General features: G+C 33.5%; 1 protein-coding gene across 1 annotated transcript in view; it reads left to right on the top strand.

The window, feature by feature from the left end:
- Window positions 1-8,209: 8,209 nt before the first annotated feature.
- Window positions 8,210-19,149, top strand: part of LOC102588521 (WD repeat-containing protein 82-B) — a 12,806-nt gene continuing 1,866 nt past the window's right edge. Inside the window, exons 1-11 of the mRNA XM_006340670.2 lie at window positions 8,210-8,389; window positions 8,478-8,569; window positions 9,494-9,594; window positions 10,752-10,852; window positions 10,946-11,012; window positions 11,096-11,195; window positions 11,278-11,391; window positions 11,497-11,634; window positions 11,725-11,809; window positions 13,472-13,521; window positions 14,090-14,396. Coding sequence (XP_006340732.1) covers window positions 8,383-8,389; window positions 8,478-8,569; window positions 9,494-9,594; window positions 10,752-10,852; window positions 10,946-11,012; window positions 11,096-11,195; window positions 11,278-11,391; window positions 11,497-11,634; window positions 11,725-11,809; window positions 13,472-13,521; window positions 14,090-14,233 — 999 coding nt within the window. The 5' untranslated portion in view covers window positions 8,210-8,382 and the 3' untranslated portion in view covers window positions 14,234-14,396. The remainder of the gene's footprint in view (window positions 8,390-8,477; window positions 8,570-9,493; window positions 9,595-10,751; window positions 10,853-10,945; window positions 11,013-11,095; window positions 11,196-11,277; window positions 11,392-11,496; window positions 11,635-11,724; window positions 11,810-13,471; window positions 13,522-14,089; window positions 14,397-19,149) is intronic.

Raw genomic sequence — 19,149 nt, 5'->3', positions numbered from 1 at the left:
CGCTTTATACAAACAGAAACGCAATTTATACACTTCTGTGTATAAAGCGAGAGAGGTGAGCATAGAGAGAGTGAGCGAGAGAGGAGAGTGGCGAGCGAGAGTTTGAGGGAGAGAGGCGCTGGCAAACAGTTTGCTACATGACACAATTAAATCAAAGTGTGATTATAACATTTAATTTGAATTAATAGTTTGCCATTATGTACAATTTTCCCTTTTTTATTTATCTATTAAATGCTAATTATTGTTGAGCTATTTATTGCTAATTATAACTATCAGTTGTATATATATGTCATTTCCTCGAAGAACATAGCAAAATAAAGGACTTTGTGTTATTTTTGGGCTGTCAATCCGAGAAGCCCATAAAGTGTTCTTGAATGGGCCAAGCCTAATACACCATCTGCAACTAATTCATCCTTGTTTTGCTATGATCGATTTCTTAACTTAGATAACAGTCTATAAGCCGCCCATAAAAAATAATAGTCGAAAATGTATATATTTTTTGAATATAAATGTAGAATATGCATAAAACATAATTTTCTATATAATTTTTTAAAAAAATAAAGTTGACTAGCAAATGTAAATGTAATTGTTTTTAGCTGACCAACTAACTCGCCGAATAGTATATAGGTGATGTAATTCTATTTCACAGACTTTTAAAAAATAAAAATTCATTTGATTCGTTTGTTGCTTTTATGCTATAAATAGACAATTCATAAACTTGTGTTAACCATATTGTGGTAGTTGAGAATTGAGATGTACGTATATTGCAAAGTCTGAACATATCCGTGTTTGATTTCTTGACATTTTGATTGTGCTAGACCTAGACAGCCGTTTGTATATATTTGGGAACCTTGAACTTGCATGCAATTGATACATGATTAATATGTCTCCAAGATTTTATGTCATATCTTTGTTTGATCTTACAAAACACTGAACACTTCCTTGATTCAGATTTCAGAGAAACAATATAATTTGTCATGTTCATGAATGTTTCAAAATGGAACACAAAAGGTAAAGCTGCAACTTCTAAATGGACATGGACTGCAATTAATTATTATTATCTTAATTGTAGAAATCCGACAAAGAAAATCCAATTCATAAACAAATGAAGATTTTTCCTTTATTGTTGTGCAAATCTTGTGTAATCTTTAAATTCTCATTTTCCAAGAGCCAACCATTTTTCAAAGTAATCTAATCCTTAATATCTGTTTCTTTTTTTGTCACCATATCTTGGTATACGTAAGAGAATGGGGGAAGAACGTTGAATGTGATTTAGTGATGGGATGGGACAAAAGCCAAGAGAATAGGGTTATATGGTCGGTAATTGAATATGGACGTAATGGTAAAGGCACGGATATTTTTTCATCTTTTTTCCTCATCTGATATATTCGGTACCCATATTAGAGCTTGATTGATCTAGGTATAGGCCCTCATTCGGAAGGAAGTGCTCTCTATTAAGGAATTTTCTATATTGAGTGTTTGAATTTGAAATCTCTGATTAAGAAAGGAATAACTTCATCCACTGTACCACATTCTTTGATCATAAGCCACGAATATTTATTTACGTTTATAAGGAAAAAAAGACTGCCCTACTATTCTCCTATCATACTAAGCTCACATGTATGCATGTGAAACTCTTCCACACAAGACAAGGATTTTATTAACTCCCATTCTTTGTCTTAGTTTTTTAAAAACTATGGAACAATTTGAAATTTGTTTAATTAGTGAGTGAGGGGACCATTCGTTTACTAATTAGTTGTCATTTTTCGTTACACAATTAAACTTTTAAGTTGCTGGATTTCTGGAGTACGTAGCCCCTGGCTTTGAGTGTTGACTTCAATTCAATGTGATTCGCAGCATTTCCAGCAAGATTTTCGGCCTTAATAGTGCCCCTTTCATTTATTTTTCATTACCACTCATTTTTTCACAAATAGTATAACACTCTCTGTTTTTTAATAATTTTTGTTTGTGAGAATATCTATATGAGTAATAAAAACAATTTATTAGAACCCATCAGCAAAGTCAACATTAAACATGAGTTGATCATGACCTTAAAACCATATAACCTATAGCTTTTATTATATGAACATTTTTTTCCCATCAGATGTCCAGTATTCACCTAGGGGATATAAATAATATTATTATCACTTGCATTATTTTGATTAGTGTTAGAAAGTAATTGAATATTTTCTCCATCCATATCTACTTGTTCATGTTTGACAATTGACATACTATTTAAGAAACAATAAATAAAATGATAATTTTATTTTATCATCGCCCCTAATTATGTATAAGTTATCTCACTAATTGAGAAATGAATTGAAATTGAGAATAGTACTTAACAATAAAGGTAAACTAAATATAAAATAGTAAATAATCTCTTGATTTTTTAAATGGAATGAGTAAAAATAAATATTATTAATTTTTGATGTAATCAACAAATATAAATGAACGAAGTTCTAAACAATGTCTACTTTATGTGACAATAAATACATAGAGGTACGGAAATCAAAATTTATCTTTAAGCTCTTTTTCCAAAAATAATTCGTCGGTCTATCACACCACGCAATGCTTCCTTAATTATCATGCGTAATTTTTCTTCATCTTGGTCCCTAATTTTGTGCCACCGTGAGATTGAAGAAAAAACTTTGAGATTATTGCCTTTGCATTATTAAAAGTTTGAGCAGTTATTACACTTGATGACTGCGCCTTAATGATCATGCAACTTTGTCGCTAAGCAAAGTGCAAATTGGACAAATTCAGGTACCACTAATTTTTCTGCTAATTAATTGAACAATCATGTTAGTATTGGTAAAGCAAAAAATATTTTTTTTTAAAAAAACGGAAAGAGAACAATCATGTTAACCACAATTTCATATTCACACCATCTTTTTAAACTAACCAATCATCGTTTTCTTTATAATAATGCGGCACTTGCCCATTAGCCAAAAATTTCAAAATTTGCCTTAATAATAATTATAATAATTTAAAGACAAACAAAAATTCTTCTTTTGTTTTGATCCTTTAATTATTGATAAATTTTAATTATATTTATCATATTATTTGACTAGACAGTTTAATTTTTAATTAATCAATACATGCATTTTCGATCCATTTTCTTGTTAATACTCACAAATTTACCATACTTATCAATTCTTCCCACATTTAATAAGGAATGATGAGTTATGTTAAACGTATATTGTTACAATAATATGGTTTTAAAAAAATTCAAATATAACACGAATGGACTAAATATATAGTTTGTTAAATATTAGAAGGACTAAATCAAATTTTATTAATAACAGAGGGACCAAAACTGTTATTGTCCCCTTTTTTAATCTTTAATTTAAGCAGCTCCAACTTTAACAACAGCCCATTCTCTACGTACTATATATTAAACAGCATGTGCTTGGAACATTGCTAATAGATTCCTACACATATACACATCCAAAAAGCATCTATCATTATTCATTTCAATGGAGAAATCAAAAGGAAGAAAAAGAAGAATGAAGAATCCATTTTGCATGCCGAAACTCAGAGGCAATAACTGCAGCCGGAAAAGTAACCGGTTATCACCGATGACGTTGCTGGATCGATTCCGGGAAGCCGTTTTCCGGTTGATCATGTTATCTGCTATGTCGAAGTCTACACAACAGCAAGAACAACGATCTAATTCATCGCCGATTTCTCATCGGTCTTATTATTCACATGAACATCATCACAGTGAAGCTGTTGCGGACTGTATAGAGTTCATTAAAAAGTCCACCATCACTGATGACGGTATCGACGGTGACTCCTCGGAGGTTGTATTTTCAGTCATGTGAAATTTTTTATATTTGTGCATCATTAGAATTTTTTCTCCTTTTCCGGTGTTGTTCTTTATTGGGAAAAATAGCGGAGTAGGAGAAATAGGGTCGCGATTAAAAGGTGGGAAATCAGAATCCATAATATTATGATTCCACAAATCTTTTTGTTTTTCCTTTTTATGTTTTAAACATTTTTTTTTTTGGTTTGTATTTGAAAGTTTGGAGGCTTGATTTGACACATAGATATTGTAAATTGTTGTGTAATGGAAAGCTACAGAGTGAAATTTAGGATCTATTCTACTTTGTCAATATTTTTTTATTTTTTTTTATCAAGTATTGTAGTTGTGCATATTAATTTTCAATACGGTGATTTGAGAAGTACAAAAGGTATCCCAATTCCAATTTTACATGTAAGATGTAATGGAAGATTTTTTTTGGTTCAAGACAATCAAAATAGCGTGAAGATTTAGAATCATTGATTTCTCAAAGTAAGCATGGAGCATTAATGGCCATCCAAATGTTCAAAATTTAATCACATTTTAGTCTCTTTTAAGATTTTATCACAAACGGCAAAAGTCACAAGTTCACATGTTTCCTACTCCTAAACAAAAAAAGAAATAAATATAAAAAATCATGTGAACTTGTTTGTATTATCATCTACAAATTTCAAAGCTCATAATAGTCCCTAATTGTATTGCTAAATTCGCATTAAAAGTTAAAATAAAAGTTTAATCCCTAGTTGGGTCAGTAGAATTTGAGATCAAATGGTCCTAACTTGCGAGGGGGGCGTTTGATCATGCATTTAGGAGTTTGGACTTAAAATTTAAAGTTTTAAATTTGAAATTTCTGTTTCAAATCTCAAACTCATTTCAAAGTTTAAAAATTTAATTGCAAATTTGTGATTTCAATTTTTTAAAACAACTTAAAATTTGACCCATAAAATATAAAACAAAAACAATTTAAACTATTATAAAAGAATTCATGCTCTTTGTGAAAAGGGTGTGTATAATTATATTAAAGAATAATTAGTTAGTAGGATTGTTGATTTATTAAATTATTAAATTTATGTGTATTTGAAAATATGTAATAAGTGGACGCTACAACACGTTGTATGTGTGATGATAACAAGGAGATTTCCAGCGGTACCTATTTATTGAATAGAGGTGGACAATAATAGTGCAAGAAGAGCTTGAAAGATGGTCAAGATGCAGAGTGCAAAAGGAAAAGGTGCAGCCGTGTTTAAGTTGGATAACAGAGTAACATTAGAGACAATTCAGAAAAGAGTTGACAACAATAATATTTCAAGGGTAAGAATCTACCACACATGGAAGGCAAGGAATTGGAAACACGTCAAGGGAGTAAATGTAACTACAAAGGTAGTTGTTGCACAGATAAAGAAGCCAACCATTGAAAAAATAGAGCGAGTAAAAGGCTCTAGGAAATCTAGGAAGTGCAGTCGTTTATTTAGAAAATCTGTAGCTAGCTTGTTGTTTTTTCTTACTGGTTTTGAAGCTCGGAATGACTAACATTTAGGTTATGATTCCTTGGAGTGCTCTTTAGTGTAAACATTGGTTGTCTATAGTAATCTTTCATGGTTTATAATTTTTTTAAAAATAAAATGTAATAGCATATAATAACAAATATTTATTTGTTTATAAAATATAGAAATATATGATTTATTTAAGATGTAATGTAATGCAGAATTTTAGTAGTAATATACACAGCTTTCACAAAGTGTAAATTTCATATATGACATATATTATAGTACTATTTTCAAGCTATAACAGTAGATTTAGACTTTCAAGCTATAACATTAAAAATTTCAGGTTATAACAAATTTACAAAAAAAAAGAAATGTTTTATTAATTGAAAAAACTTAAAAAAAAAAGATAAACGAAAATTAAAAAAAAAATGGATTTAGAAATAATAAAGAAAAAAACTGAAAAAATGGAAATGGATGTATTAATTAAATTTGAATTGATTGATGATAATTATTAATTAGCATAAATTTAGGAGATTCAAACTAATTAGGAATATTTGTTTTCCTTAATTCACTCTAATCTGTTAAAATTAATTAAAAAGTCTTATTTTATCCATTTTCAAAAAAAACAAAATAAAACCAGATGTAATTGATGTTGATGCAACATTTAATGATCTCTGTTTTAAATTGTAAGATTCGTTTATTCCAGTATTTATACAGATTGTATACAACTTCATACATCTTTAAAAATACTTAATCCACGCTTGTTAAGATAATATAATTTACAAATAGGTTGTAAATTGTCCAGGATGAAAAAAATGTAAAACAAAAATGTAATTGAGGTTGTTACAAAATACAATTATTACTATTTTACATTGGCATAATCGTTTATACAAGGTATTTATACCTGTTGGATACCAACTTCATTTATTTTTTATTTTTTTGTGTTAGAATATGAATTTGGATGCCAAAGGTGTACATTTTGGATACCAATTATAAGTCAGAGTTAGTTCATGAACTCTAAATTAGTAGTATGATTTCTTTCTAGTTAATAAGACATTGTAAAATCATTAACTCTAAATGTTGAATCCAATTTGTATGCATTTTGTATATAACTGTTATCCCGAGAATTATTATAGTCAATGTGTAATTTATCTTTGGAATGGTGTATCCATTTGGAATGCAGTCTGTATATAACTAGTATCCTGCGATTACAATAGTCAATCTATAATTCATATGTAATTGGTATCTTTTTGAAATAAAACAGTGGATATTATATATATCAAATACTTAAAGCTGTAACAAACACAAAAATATCGTCCAAAAGCAAAAAAAAAAAACTTGTAATTCTAAAAAGTCTAAGGTGCAATCAACTATCTCAAATTTGATCTCCGTGGTTTTGGTGTGAGATAATTGCTGATATTCGGAGCATGTTCTTTTGTTATGCGGGGTCCATCAAATTTGCTAGCAACAGTGCCAGTTACTTCACTCTCACTGGTCGCGCCATCATCATTCTTTGTTTTTTCCATAATGCCATGTGATTGTGGCATACCTTTGACGATGGTACTTTGCATCGATAACAACAGAACGCATATCAAAAATTATATTACTGATGTATTCAGCAAATAGACACGTGTACAAAACCACAATCACTGAAAAAAAATTGAAAGAAAAATCATTTTATACCATTTTCATACCAATGTTAAAAATTTAAATACATTAATGAAGAAATTGAAAAAGAAACTTTCCTTTTAGAAAAGATCCCAATTTCATATCAATATTAGTCATAATTCATACAAAACAGAGTAATTTAACAATTCATACCATCTGCATACCAATTTAACAACTCATACCATTGGGCTACTGATATCAAACCAATTTCATACCAATGTCAAAACACAATTCATACCATTTGCATACCAATATTATATCACATTTCATATAATATCCCAAAATCATATATTAAAGTCAGATTCATATAAATATTATTCACATTTCGTACAAGTTTCACCCAAACAAAAGTTTCGAAACAACAATAAGCATAATGCGATATTTTTAGCAAAAAAATCACTAATTTGAATAGTGTGAAAATAAATTAAATATAATACTTACCCTAACAACTTTTTTTGCCTTTTTTGGATATTCGAATTTCTGATTCCTTCTTTTTTGTTGTTCTTCTTGTTGATGGTTTTGAAGATTGAGCAATTTCTACATTTGTTGCTTTTTTTCTATTTTCTTTCACTATCAAAATCAGTATTCGAATCAAAAGGGGTTTCTACAATCTTCCCCTTCCTCTTCTTTCCCTTTTGATTTGCCGGACTCACCATTTTCTTTGCTTCGTTTTTCTTCTTCTTTTGATCCTTCGACTGAGAGGAACCACACTTTGCAGAAATTTCAACATTCTTCGTGTGTAGATCTAATCCCACCATTAAATCATATAAATGTGGGAGTTCTACTGATTTTCTTTTTGAATGAAGAAGACGAACGTTGAAGATGGTGAAAGAGAAAAAAATAGTTCTCTGTAAAAGAGAAACGTAGGGGTGGGGGTGTGGGATTTATGTGTGGGTAAAAGAGGAAGGTGGGGGTTGCTGGTCTGAAATCTGGAAAAAATTCCTAAAATGGTGTAAGAGATAATGGCAATTGATCTCTAATATTAATGTTATCCCTAAAATGGTGGAAGAGATAATGACAATTGATTCTCTAAGATTAATGTTATTTCTCTTACTTATTAATTATAAAAATAATAACTAACTAATTAAATTAAATAAATTAAATTATAAATTAAAACTAATCTATTAATATTTGTAATTAAACTGTTATAAGTAGTAATATAAAAAAAGTACATCTAAAGGCTGTAATATTAAGCCTTAAATTGATATATGAGGTGATTTTTCCTTTCACAAATAGTGAAATTTTCGTATCCAAGAGAAAAAAAGCAGGGCCCTTAGACTAAGCTCAATTCTAACGGGTCCGGAATTATCCTACTCCTAGAGAAACCGCGACATCTCCCCGCTTGAGCTCTCAGTTGTAAACTTCCGTCGTCGGTGATATACAGTACAAAAAGAATCTGCAACTCGCTTGTTATCGAAGAGCACCATGGCAGGTACAGTAGAAATTATGAAGTAAATTGAATTATCTTTGTGTTACTTGATTATTTTCTGTTGCTTTTTGACGATGTCAGTTTTTCTCAGGTGGACCAACTGACAGAGAAGACAAGGTCTCACTAGAGACCACTGAAGAAATCCTACAGAGCATGGAAGTCGGCATGACATTTCGCGACTATGTAAGTTTGGGAATTTGGATAACTCTTTCGTTTAAGTATTCATAAGCTACAGGAAACCGAATTTTAAAAGCCGAAAAATTGTCCTCGTTTTTTGTCCCTTCTTTAGTAGTATTGTTCACATTGGCGCTGTTGATTACTTCTAGGGCAATATTAGGTTCAGAAGGAACAATGGTGGAATTGATTGCAGTATGTGTTATCTGACTGCCAAATCCAATAGGACAACCCTAGCAGAAGTGCTGCTTGACCTTTAAATGGGGATAATCTTGTTTTTCTAAGCTAAATTTTAGGTTTTATTGGTTTAATACAGTTGCCTCATTATCATTTATGATTTTGATGATGGCTAATACTTAACAGCAATATAAACCTTCTTCTAATTTAAAGTTTTGCATTTGTGGCTGTTAAAGTAGTCGGAGAAGTGAAACAAACACTTCTATTACTCGTTCCATTTCATGAAAAGAGGAATAATGGATGCACAAATGTTTGCTTCTATTTGACAAGAGTACTAAGACCCTTTCAATTATTATATTGAGGGTCGTTTTGTTCATGCAACAATTATAATATAGTAGTAAATTAGAGTTGTGTTAGTAATACAAAGTTCTATACATAAAAACAATCATTGTACTGGTAATATATAATTATATACGAGTGGTTATTTTTTCCTTGTACAACAAATAGAATGAGCTCTAAAAGAACATTGTAGTCATATGATCTTTTTTTTTTGAAACGTAACAATACGATCATTATCTGTTAATTAATGTATATTCTTGTCAATACCTTGTGTCTAGAAAGGTTGACTAACGGTATTATGGACCAACTATCAAGAGCTATGGTGTGATCCTTGCTAAAACAGCTGCTTTTCTTCTTCACTAAAGTGTGTAGGCTGTGTAAGCATTTGATATTGACATAGATCTTGTCTACATGCAGAGTGGTAGAATCAGTTCAATGGATTTCCATAAGACATCAAATTTTCTGGTGACAGCCAGTGATGATGAGTCCATACGTCTATATGATGTTGCAAATGCAACGTAAGCATCTCTACCTTTACTTTATTGGCAGTATATTTAATTAAACATTCATACTTTCTTTATTGTTGTTTCTTGGTACTTTTGGCAGGCAGTGCTACAGTTCTGTTAGCCTCTGTATAAGTGATAAATTAGAAAAGTTAAAACTTTGTTCTTTCAAGAGCTCTACTTACAATATATAAGAATATTCTTTCCCTGCCCAAATAGAGCAATATTTAATAAAATGGCGTATTGGTTGTCAAAAAATGATGTGCTGCTGCACCCAGTAACCATTTAAATTCCTTTCACATCTATTAATCATTTCCATTTGGGGTGTGAAGTCATCCTCTTTATACTTATGATGCACTAAATTAGTGGAAGTAACAATTTGTCACTAAAAATAGCAAGCTAGAAATCCTGAATAGGCTATTCCATTTATGTCATCTATGTTAATAAAGGTCCATTGGAAGAAGATTCAACGGTGCAATAATGTGCCGAAGTACTCAAAAAGTCTCTCAAGCAAGTTGGCTTTCTCAAAACCACACTTTGCCCTGTAATCATCTCTTGACTATCAGTGTCCTACTTTAGATGAGCATTTGTTGAGAAGCGCGAAATAATAAAAAACAGAAGCTTGAGATCTTCTGCTGAGGTGGGTTTGAGGGATAGCTCACTTGGAGAGCTCCCTGCCTTCCACCGTTGAGGTTTCCAAACCCCATCACTAGCATAGCATCCCGTCTCCCCTCCTCCCTCTCCCTGATGTAATCAAATTTAAAAAGAAAGGCACATATGGAAAAAAAGATCATCTGCTGTATATCTGTTCCTTTCCAATCAAGCCTTACAAAGTGAATTTTAAACCCAAAATTAGAAATCCTCAAAAGAATTTTGTTATTGGACTCAAATATGAGCTAAGATCCTTATGGCCTTCTCATTCATCATGGTCGGCCTCATAAAATAACTTTACATTTTATCATTATTAACAGGGTGGCTTCTCATAGAAACATCTTTTTTATCAGAAAGAGCTTCTATTAGAAAAACTTGGGAAAACTGCTCTTCTTCGGTCTCTTCTCCTTCCGTGTTTTTTTTTCATTTTTGTTGGATATTTCTTCTTTTCATTAAATGTTATCTTGTTGCCTTCTTCTCAATGTTGTTGGAGATGCTATGTAATATATTCATCACTGCAGGTGTTTGAAAACTATTAATAGCAAAAAGTACGGGGTCGATCTGGTTAGCTTCACTTCTCATCCAACAACTGTAATATACTCCTCCAAGAATGGTTGGGATGGTATGCACCTTATTTTAAGATGATAAATTCCGGTGTATAATCCTTGAAAAGCAGAACAAGTGAATTACTAATTTGTCTGATGGACTGTTTCAGAATCTCTACGACTTCTTTCATTGCATGACAACAAGTACTTGCGGTATTTCAAGGGTCATCGTGACAGGCACAGTTCTAAGCAGTATCAACTTTGTCCGACTTCCATTGAATATCAATCCTCAGTACTAAGTCTGTATTTGTCGTTTGCAGGGTCGTCTCTCTTAGCTTATGCTATAGAAAGGAGTATTTTATCTCTGGCTCACTTGATCGAACTGTTCTACTTTGGGATCAAAGAGCTGAGAAATGCCAGGTAAAGTCCTCATTGACATTATTTGTTCTCATCAAATGTTTTCTTCATTTATCTGATTAATTGATAAGTTTACTGGTCTTAGGGCCTTCTTCGAGTGCAAGGAAGACCGGCTACTGCTTATGATGAGCAAGGCCTTGTATTTGCTATTGCTTTTGGAGGATATATAAGGATGTTTGACACACGCTATTTCGACAAGGTTTTGCATTTGATACATGAAAATGAATTACTTGTTTGGCATGCATAATATTTGTCAATTGCATCTTTAGCTTTCATTAATTTGTCGAAAGTTAACTCTTTGAAGGGACCTTTTGAAATTTTCTCTGTTGGTGGAGATGTATCTGATGCTAACAGCGTTAAGTTCAGTAACGATGGGAGACTTGTGCTTTTGACAACTAAGGATGGGCATATTCATGTGCTTGATTCTTCTCGTGGCACACATGTGAGTTGTTTCCATCCTTCAATTCCAACAGCATTTGGATTTACTGTTGTGACTAAATAGGCTCTGCATTTACGCTGATATTTCCTGCAGTTATCAACGTATAATGTACAGCCCGTTTCAAGTAGTTCAACACTGGAGGCATCTTTCAGTCCAGAAGGAATGTTTGTTATATCAGGTAATGGTTTTGTCATGATATTCATGCTGGGCTCCCGTAATCTAACACTTCTCTGACTCGCCCTTTTTGAACTTCCTGAAATATTTGGTGTATCGCCCTTTTTGAACTTCTCAAGAAAGATTGCTTGAATTTGACTGGCTGCTTGGTTGATAGCTGGAGATCTCCTATCATAAGAGTTAACATTGTGTGTTGCAGACCTTAAATAAAAAAATATAAGTGGCCTTTTTCCAATATTTTAAGCTTTTAGATGAGGTTTTCCCATAAACCAACATGGATGAGCAGAAAGAGATTGCGTTCAAGTCTCATTGCCAATCATTAAGAAATTCTTCCCGAGTGTTTGACTAAAGAAAAAGAATGACGTGTAGCATGCCTAAAATATATATAAATAGAAGTATCCTCTCTTAACAGTTTTAGTATTTTAATGAGATGGACACATAATTCACTATTGCTCATGCAAGCTGGATAGTATTCGGAGTGATTTCTTCAACAGAGGCAGCAAGTAGTACACACAGGATTTAGTGAGAGAAAATCACTCAAATGGTTGTCTTGTCCTCCGTAGATCCCAAGAATACTGTATGTAGGCCTCAAATGCAGTAGTGGTAAGTGTAACTCTGTAGTGATTGAAGATGCTAAAAGCACATTTGGTAGACCTAAATCACATGTAAGGTAGTTGTCTCAAAAGACCTAAAATCTCCGGGCACCAATGCAAACTTAGCTAAGATAAGAACATAATAAAAGCAAAGGATCCAGATAGGCAATAAGTTGGGGTTAAACTCACTATTTCTGTAGGGGAATGTGTGAGGTTTAAAGAACCCTTAATTTGCATTCAAAGACAAAATATTTAGGATTAAAATAAATGGACATGAGTAAAGCGGATTCAATTGTAGCATACACCAACAGATTTATGATTGAGTCTTGGTTGATTGATTGACAAAACTGTGAATGCTAATATGCTATTGACTTGCATGTCATGAGTTCTTACTGGCAGAATATATGCATTTGCTTAAAAATTCCTTCCCTTTTACTACATTTAATTAAGATCGTCTTTATCTTGTATCTTTCAGACTTGGTTTGTTCATTAGTGAGTCTCTTCACCAGTACATTTATAGAAACTTAGAAAGTACCCCTAATGGAAGTGGTGCACTAAAAAAACGAAAATTTTGTGCTCAGTAGTTAGTGGTGAGATGATCAAGCGTCACCTGGTTTAGTAGTTAAATTTTTCTAGAAGAACTTCATTCAGCTTAAGAGAGAGGAGGAGAAAAAGAGAAACTTATTCATTTATTGCTTTAGTTAGCAACTTGTCATTTAATTGGGAAAGCAAGAATCACTTGAGTGATTAGAACTCGTGAACTCGTGAAGCTGCATAATCAGAAACCAATGAGTTAGGGCGGAATCCAAATGCCAAAGGGTGTATGGATATCAGTTTCTTTTGTCCTATAAATGCTTTGGATGCATAAGTTCAGTTTTTCTATAGCCAATTAGGGTCATTTTGTTCTTCTTAACTCTATCCTCAGATGCATATCCTAATGAAATGAGGTCATATTAGAGTTTTATAGTTATAGAATTGTTTTTTACCAAGCAAATTTATTTATTTATGCCATTCTCCTCCCAAAAGAAAGAGAAGGTAAAATTTATAACATGTTACTTTGAATCACCTTGCAGGATCAGGTGATGGTAGTGTTTATGCTTGGAGTGTCCGGAGCGGTAAAGAAGTATGAACAGAACCCTATGTCTGCTACTATCAAATATTTGCATGTAATGGTGGTGTTCTCTTGCAGGAAACTATAGTTGTAAATAAGAAAAGGAGTCTTCCCAGAAGGAATATAATGCTTTATGGATCAGTTTTTTTCTTTTTGCTAGTTATAGGGATCAGTCAAGTACTGTCTCCTTTCCTCACCCCCTCACTTCTCTATTGCTGCTCTTGCATGTGTGTTTCCGCCTTACTATCTGGAAGTTCACTTTTCTTGGTATCATGCCACACTTGCGAGAATGGGATGACAAAAATGTTGTTAGAATTAATTTTATAGCTAAACACTTGTTTATTATTAGTGATAAATAGCTTTAGAGAGCAAAAAATGTTGTGAAATAAGTGGAGATTCATAGCTAGTTGTGTAAGGGAAAATGTATCACTTAAAGGTAGAATTGGAAAAAGAAGAAGAAGATTTCAAGCAGCTGCTTCCATGCAGAAGCGGTGAAGCTTCTTTGCTTAGAAGAGATCTTTGTATATTGTTTAATTTTGCTTGTATTGACTCATCTTATTCTTCTATTTGCATCTCTTAGGTAGCCAGTTGGATGAGTACAGATACTGAACCACCTATGATCAAGTGGGCTCCAGGAAGCTTAATGTTTGTGACCGGTTCTTCTGAGCTTTCATTTTGGATCCCGGACTTGTCAAAATTAGCAGCTTATGTGGGAAGAAAATAGAGGAATTTCATACTGTTGTCCATGTGTTGGGAAGTGATAGAACAAGGCCACCAAAACCTATTGGATTGTTCCTCCTGAGCATTGTCTGCATGATGTTAAGATTTCACAGATCATAGTGTATGCTCCTCAGAGTGCTTTCTGAAGTCGAACACTGGACGATCAGGTACTGAAATTTTCTCTATGTAGAGCCTAAAATTTCTTTTCTATGTCTAACTTTCCACTGGTTAGTTGTTGCATGTTATCAATTTGTTTTATGTTGAGAAACTGCTGTGTACTGATGCGACTGGTTCTTACTGCTTAAAGACATTGTTGTCTGATAATACAATCCTCTATTTTGGTTACAGTGTGTGGAATTGACAGGTTTTTGCTCCAATTGTGTTTATAACATTTGGTGGTGGTTTAAATATATGCTAAATGCTTTGACCATAACCATACCTCCAAAATATGAACTTACATGCTTGACAAGAAATTGTTCAGTGCTACATTGGCGACAATTATGGATTACACCTCTGCTCTAAGTATTTGTTATAACTTTATCATTATGGTGATATATTTTTGTCAGGACACCCCCCTTCAGTGCTACATTGGTGACAATTATGGATTACACCTCTGCTCTAAGTATTTGACTTAACTTCATCATTATGGTGATGTATTTTTGTCAGGACTCAGGACACCCCCCCCTCTCTCTCTCTCTCTCCCACTCCCTAACTCTCCTTTTCTGACCCCGTCTTCCTTTGAAACATGCTATAGCAGCCTATGCGGATAATTTGATGTCCATAGTCATCGAATGAAATGGTTGTATGATACTGGAGAAAGAAAATGAAGGCTGTTAAGAACACCTGCCTCAATTGAGTAGCCTGACAGAGGTAAATGGTAAAGTGTTTAGGTGTTTCAGAACAGTTCTTGAGTTTGAGCACTGATCATGTTAAATTTATCTGGTTGAAGGGGAGTCTAGATTCTGTAGAAGGTAGGACAGCTTTTGTACTTACTTACTGCGCATTATCTCTCAAATAGTTCTATTATACTCTGAATACTATGGGGCTTCCCTCTTCAAAGTTCATAAACCTAGCTTCGGTATATCACCTCATGAATATTCTACTTTCTGATTCCACACATACATTTTGTTTGCTCTAACACGATGACACATTGACATCAACTATATTCAAGTTAACAATATACTCTATTTCATCATGACTAATAATTATTCCTCTTATCACGAACTCTTCTACAACCTTACTATTCCTTACTTGACTCATAAAGGAACTCACACTTATAACTGACTGGGTGCACGATTGCAATAACATAATATGCCCCATCATTATCTTTTTCCCTTAGATTACTGAACCTCTGCATACGTTTCTATGGAATAAGATTATTGAATAATTTCATTCATATTTTTCTATGTCATGTACATGGCTTTATATATACATAAAAGATTGTGGAATAGAATCACCTAAATCTTTACATTAAGAGAAAGAATCAGAGATATGATATTCTAGATTACCACAATTATACTAAGATCTTAGAGGATCATATCTTGATATGAAGAATATCTTCTCATCTTAGAGGATCACATCTTTGATGACAAGAATATCTTCTTGGAAATCCTCCATCAGCCAACACTCCCCCTCAAGCGGGTGAATGGATATCTTCCATTCCTAGCTTGCTTATTAGATCTTGAAACATATTGTTTGGCAGTCCTTTTGTTAAAACATCAGCAACCTGATCTTTTGTAGATACAAATGGCGTACAAATGAGTCCGTTATCTAATTTCTCCTTAATGAAATGTCTGTCTACCTCAATATGCTTAGTGCGATCATGTTGTACAGGATTATGAGCTATACTTATTGCTGATTTATTGTCACAATATAGTCTCATAGGTCCTTCCCATCTTATCTTCAAATCATCAAGGATTATCTTTAGCCATAACAACTCACAAACTCCCATCGCCATGGATCTAAACTCAGATTCTGCACTTGATCTAGCTACTACATTTTGTTTTTTACTCCTCCAAGTCACCAGATTTCCTCCTAAGAAGGTGCAATATCCAGAACTTGACCTTCGATCCACTAATGAACCAGCATAGTCCGCATCTGTATAAGCCTCTAAAACCATGTTTCCTCCTCTTTTGAATAATATTCCTTTTCCTGGACTTCCTTTAAGATATTGTAGAATCCGGTTGACAGCTTGAAGATGCATTTCTCTAGGATCATGCATAAATTGGCTAACAACATTTACCGCAAATGCAATATCCGGCCTTGTATGGGACAAGTAAATCAATTTCCCTACAAGCCTTTGATACAAGCCTTTATCTACCACTGAATCTTCTGGAGCATTGCACAATCTATGATTGTATTCAATTGGTGTAGCCACTGGTTTACACCCTAATTTTCCTGTTTCTTTCAACAAATCAAGCACATATTTTTGTTGGGAAATAAAGATTCCTTGTTTTGAGTGTGCCACTTCGATTCCCAAAAAATACTTTAATTTCCCAAGCTCTTTGATGTCAAATTCCTTGAGTAAACACTTCTTCAAATTTTGTATCTCCTCTGAATCATCACCTGTTACTATGATGTCATCCACATAAACCAACAATGCTGTCACTTTTCCTGTTTTTGAGTGTCGTATGAACAAGGTGTGGTCTCCTTGACTTTGTCGGTACCCTAGCTTGATCATAACCTTTGTAAATCTTCCAAACCATGCACGAGGTGATTGCTTTAATCCATAGAGTGCCTTCTTCAGTCTACACACCATTCCCTTCTTGCTTTCAAAAGCAGGTGGCACCTCCATATAGATCTCCTCATCTAAGTCTCCATGTAAAAAGGCATTTTTTACATCAAATTGTTGTAGGTTCCAATTAAAAACTGCAGCCAATGATAATAAAATTCTCACTGTATTCATTTTTGCCACTGGGGCAAAAGTCTCCAAATAATCAATTCCATAGGTTTGTGTATAACCCTTTGCTACCAAACGTGCTTTATATCTTTCTATGGACCCATCTGACTTATATTTCACAGTAAACACCCATCTGCACCCGACCAACCTTTTTCCTTTTGGTAATTCCACAATATCCCAAGTTTTGTTTTTCTCCAATGCTTCCATTTCTACCTTCATAGCTTTCTCCCATTCTTTATTTCCTAATGCTTCAGACAAATTTCTGGGGATAGGAATTGTGTGGAGGTTACAGAGAAAAGCTTTATGACTTGGGGATAGATTTTGATATGTCATGGAGAGGCTCAAAGGGTGTTGTGTGCAAGTTCTGGTTCCTTTTCTGATTGCAATGGGAAGGTCAAGGACATTAGGTTGGTTAAATTCTTCTTCATGATCAGTTTGGTTTGGTGTTTCTGACGGTTCAACAAGTTCAGGATGGGTATCAGGAGCAGTAACCTGAGGAGATGATTGCAACCGAGTAGTTTGATCAGTTAGTCTCTTTCTTCTGGAATATACCTGCAATGGTAGATTATTTTCTAGAATTCCATTATCTATATTTGGATTAGGAGACTCAATGGGTTCATTTGGATTTAGAGACTCAGGTGACTGTAGCAATGGTGACTCAGGCAAAAATTTGGCACGACTGGAAATGGACAAATCAAATAGTGACAAGTCTAGAGGTTCCTTTCCTTTCAGTGACTCCCCCTGATTGTAAGAATGATTAAAAAAGGATTCACTCTCATCAAATGTGACATCTGCGGAAACAAAGAATTTCTTTGATGATGGTTGATAACACTTGTAACCTTTTTGAGTAGGAGAATATCCTATGAAAACACACTTAAGAGCACGTGGGTCTAATATGCCTCTATTTTGAGAATGAATATGAACATAGGCAACACTTCCAAAGATTCTAGGAACCAATTTATTGGAAATTTCAAAATTTGGAAAGAAATTCCTAAGAGTATCAAGCGGACTTTGAAAGTTCAGAATTCTTGATGGCATTCTGTTACTAAGATGTGCAGCAGTTAGGACAGCTTCCCCCCAATACTGTTTTGGCACCTTTTTGTGAAACAATAATGATCTAGTAATGTCAAGTAACAGACCATTTCTTCTCTCTGCTATCCCATTTTGTTGAGGAGTATTGACACATGAAGATTCATGAATAATTCCCTCTTTTTGGAAGAAAACAGAGAGGTTTTGATTGAAGTAGTCCTTGGCATTATCGGATCGAAATCTTTTAATTGGCACATCATATTGGGTTTTGATCATATTAAAAAAGGTAGGAAGAATTTGACTGACATCTGATTTTTGCTTTAGCAAATAGATCCACGTAACTCTTGTACAATCATCAATGAATGATACAAACCATCTAGCACCAGAAATATTAGGAATGGGAGAGGGTCCCCAAATATCACTATGAATAAGAGAGAATGGAGTTTGACATCTTTTGTGACTAATTGGAAAGGAAGTACGTTTGTGTTTTGCAATTTCACAATCATCACAATGAAAAGACTCAACAATCAAATCTTTGAACAAAGATGGAAACATCATTTTGATTACATAAAAGGAAGGATGACCTAACCGACGATGATAAAGCCATACTTTCTCTTTATTGGACATGATAGATTCAGACAAGAATGAACTAGACAAGGAATTCTTAGATATATATTCACCATTGTGGAAATCCAAACAATAAAGACCACCTTTCTCACTAGCACGCCCAATCATCTCCTTCGTGTTCTGTTCCTGAAATAAGCAATATGAAGGGAAGAAAGTTACTTGGCATTTGGAATCTTTGGTGAGTTTCTGGACAGAAATGAGATTTGCAGATAACTTTGGGATATGAAGGACATCTTTAAGTATCAAGGATTTTCCAAGTGGTATGTCTCCTTGCCCAGCTACAGTAATAACTGAACCATCAGCTATAGTTATTTTTTTATAGCTAGGAGAAGGAGAATATGATATGAAGAGATGAGAGGAACTGG

Source organism: Solanum tuberosum, unplaced genomic scaffold, assembly GCF_000226075.1.
Source record: "Solanum tuberosum cultivar DM 1-3 516 R44 unplaced genomic scaffold, SolTub_3.0 scf00020, whole genome shotgun sequence".
Taxonomy (NCBI): domain Eukaryota; kingdom Viridiplantae; phylum Streptophyta; class Magnoliopsida; order Solanales; family Solanaceae; genus Solanum; species Solanum tuberosum.
Note: the sequence above shows the minus strand (reverse complement) of the source record. Positions and strands in the feature narration are given on the sequence as shown.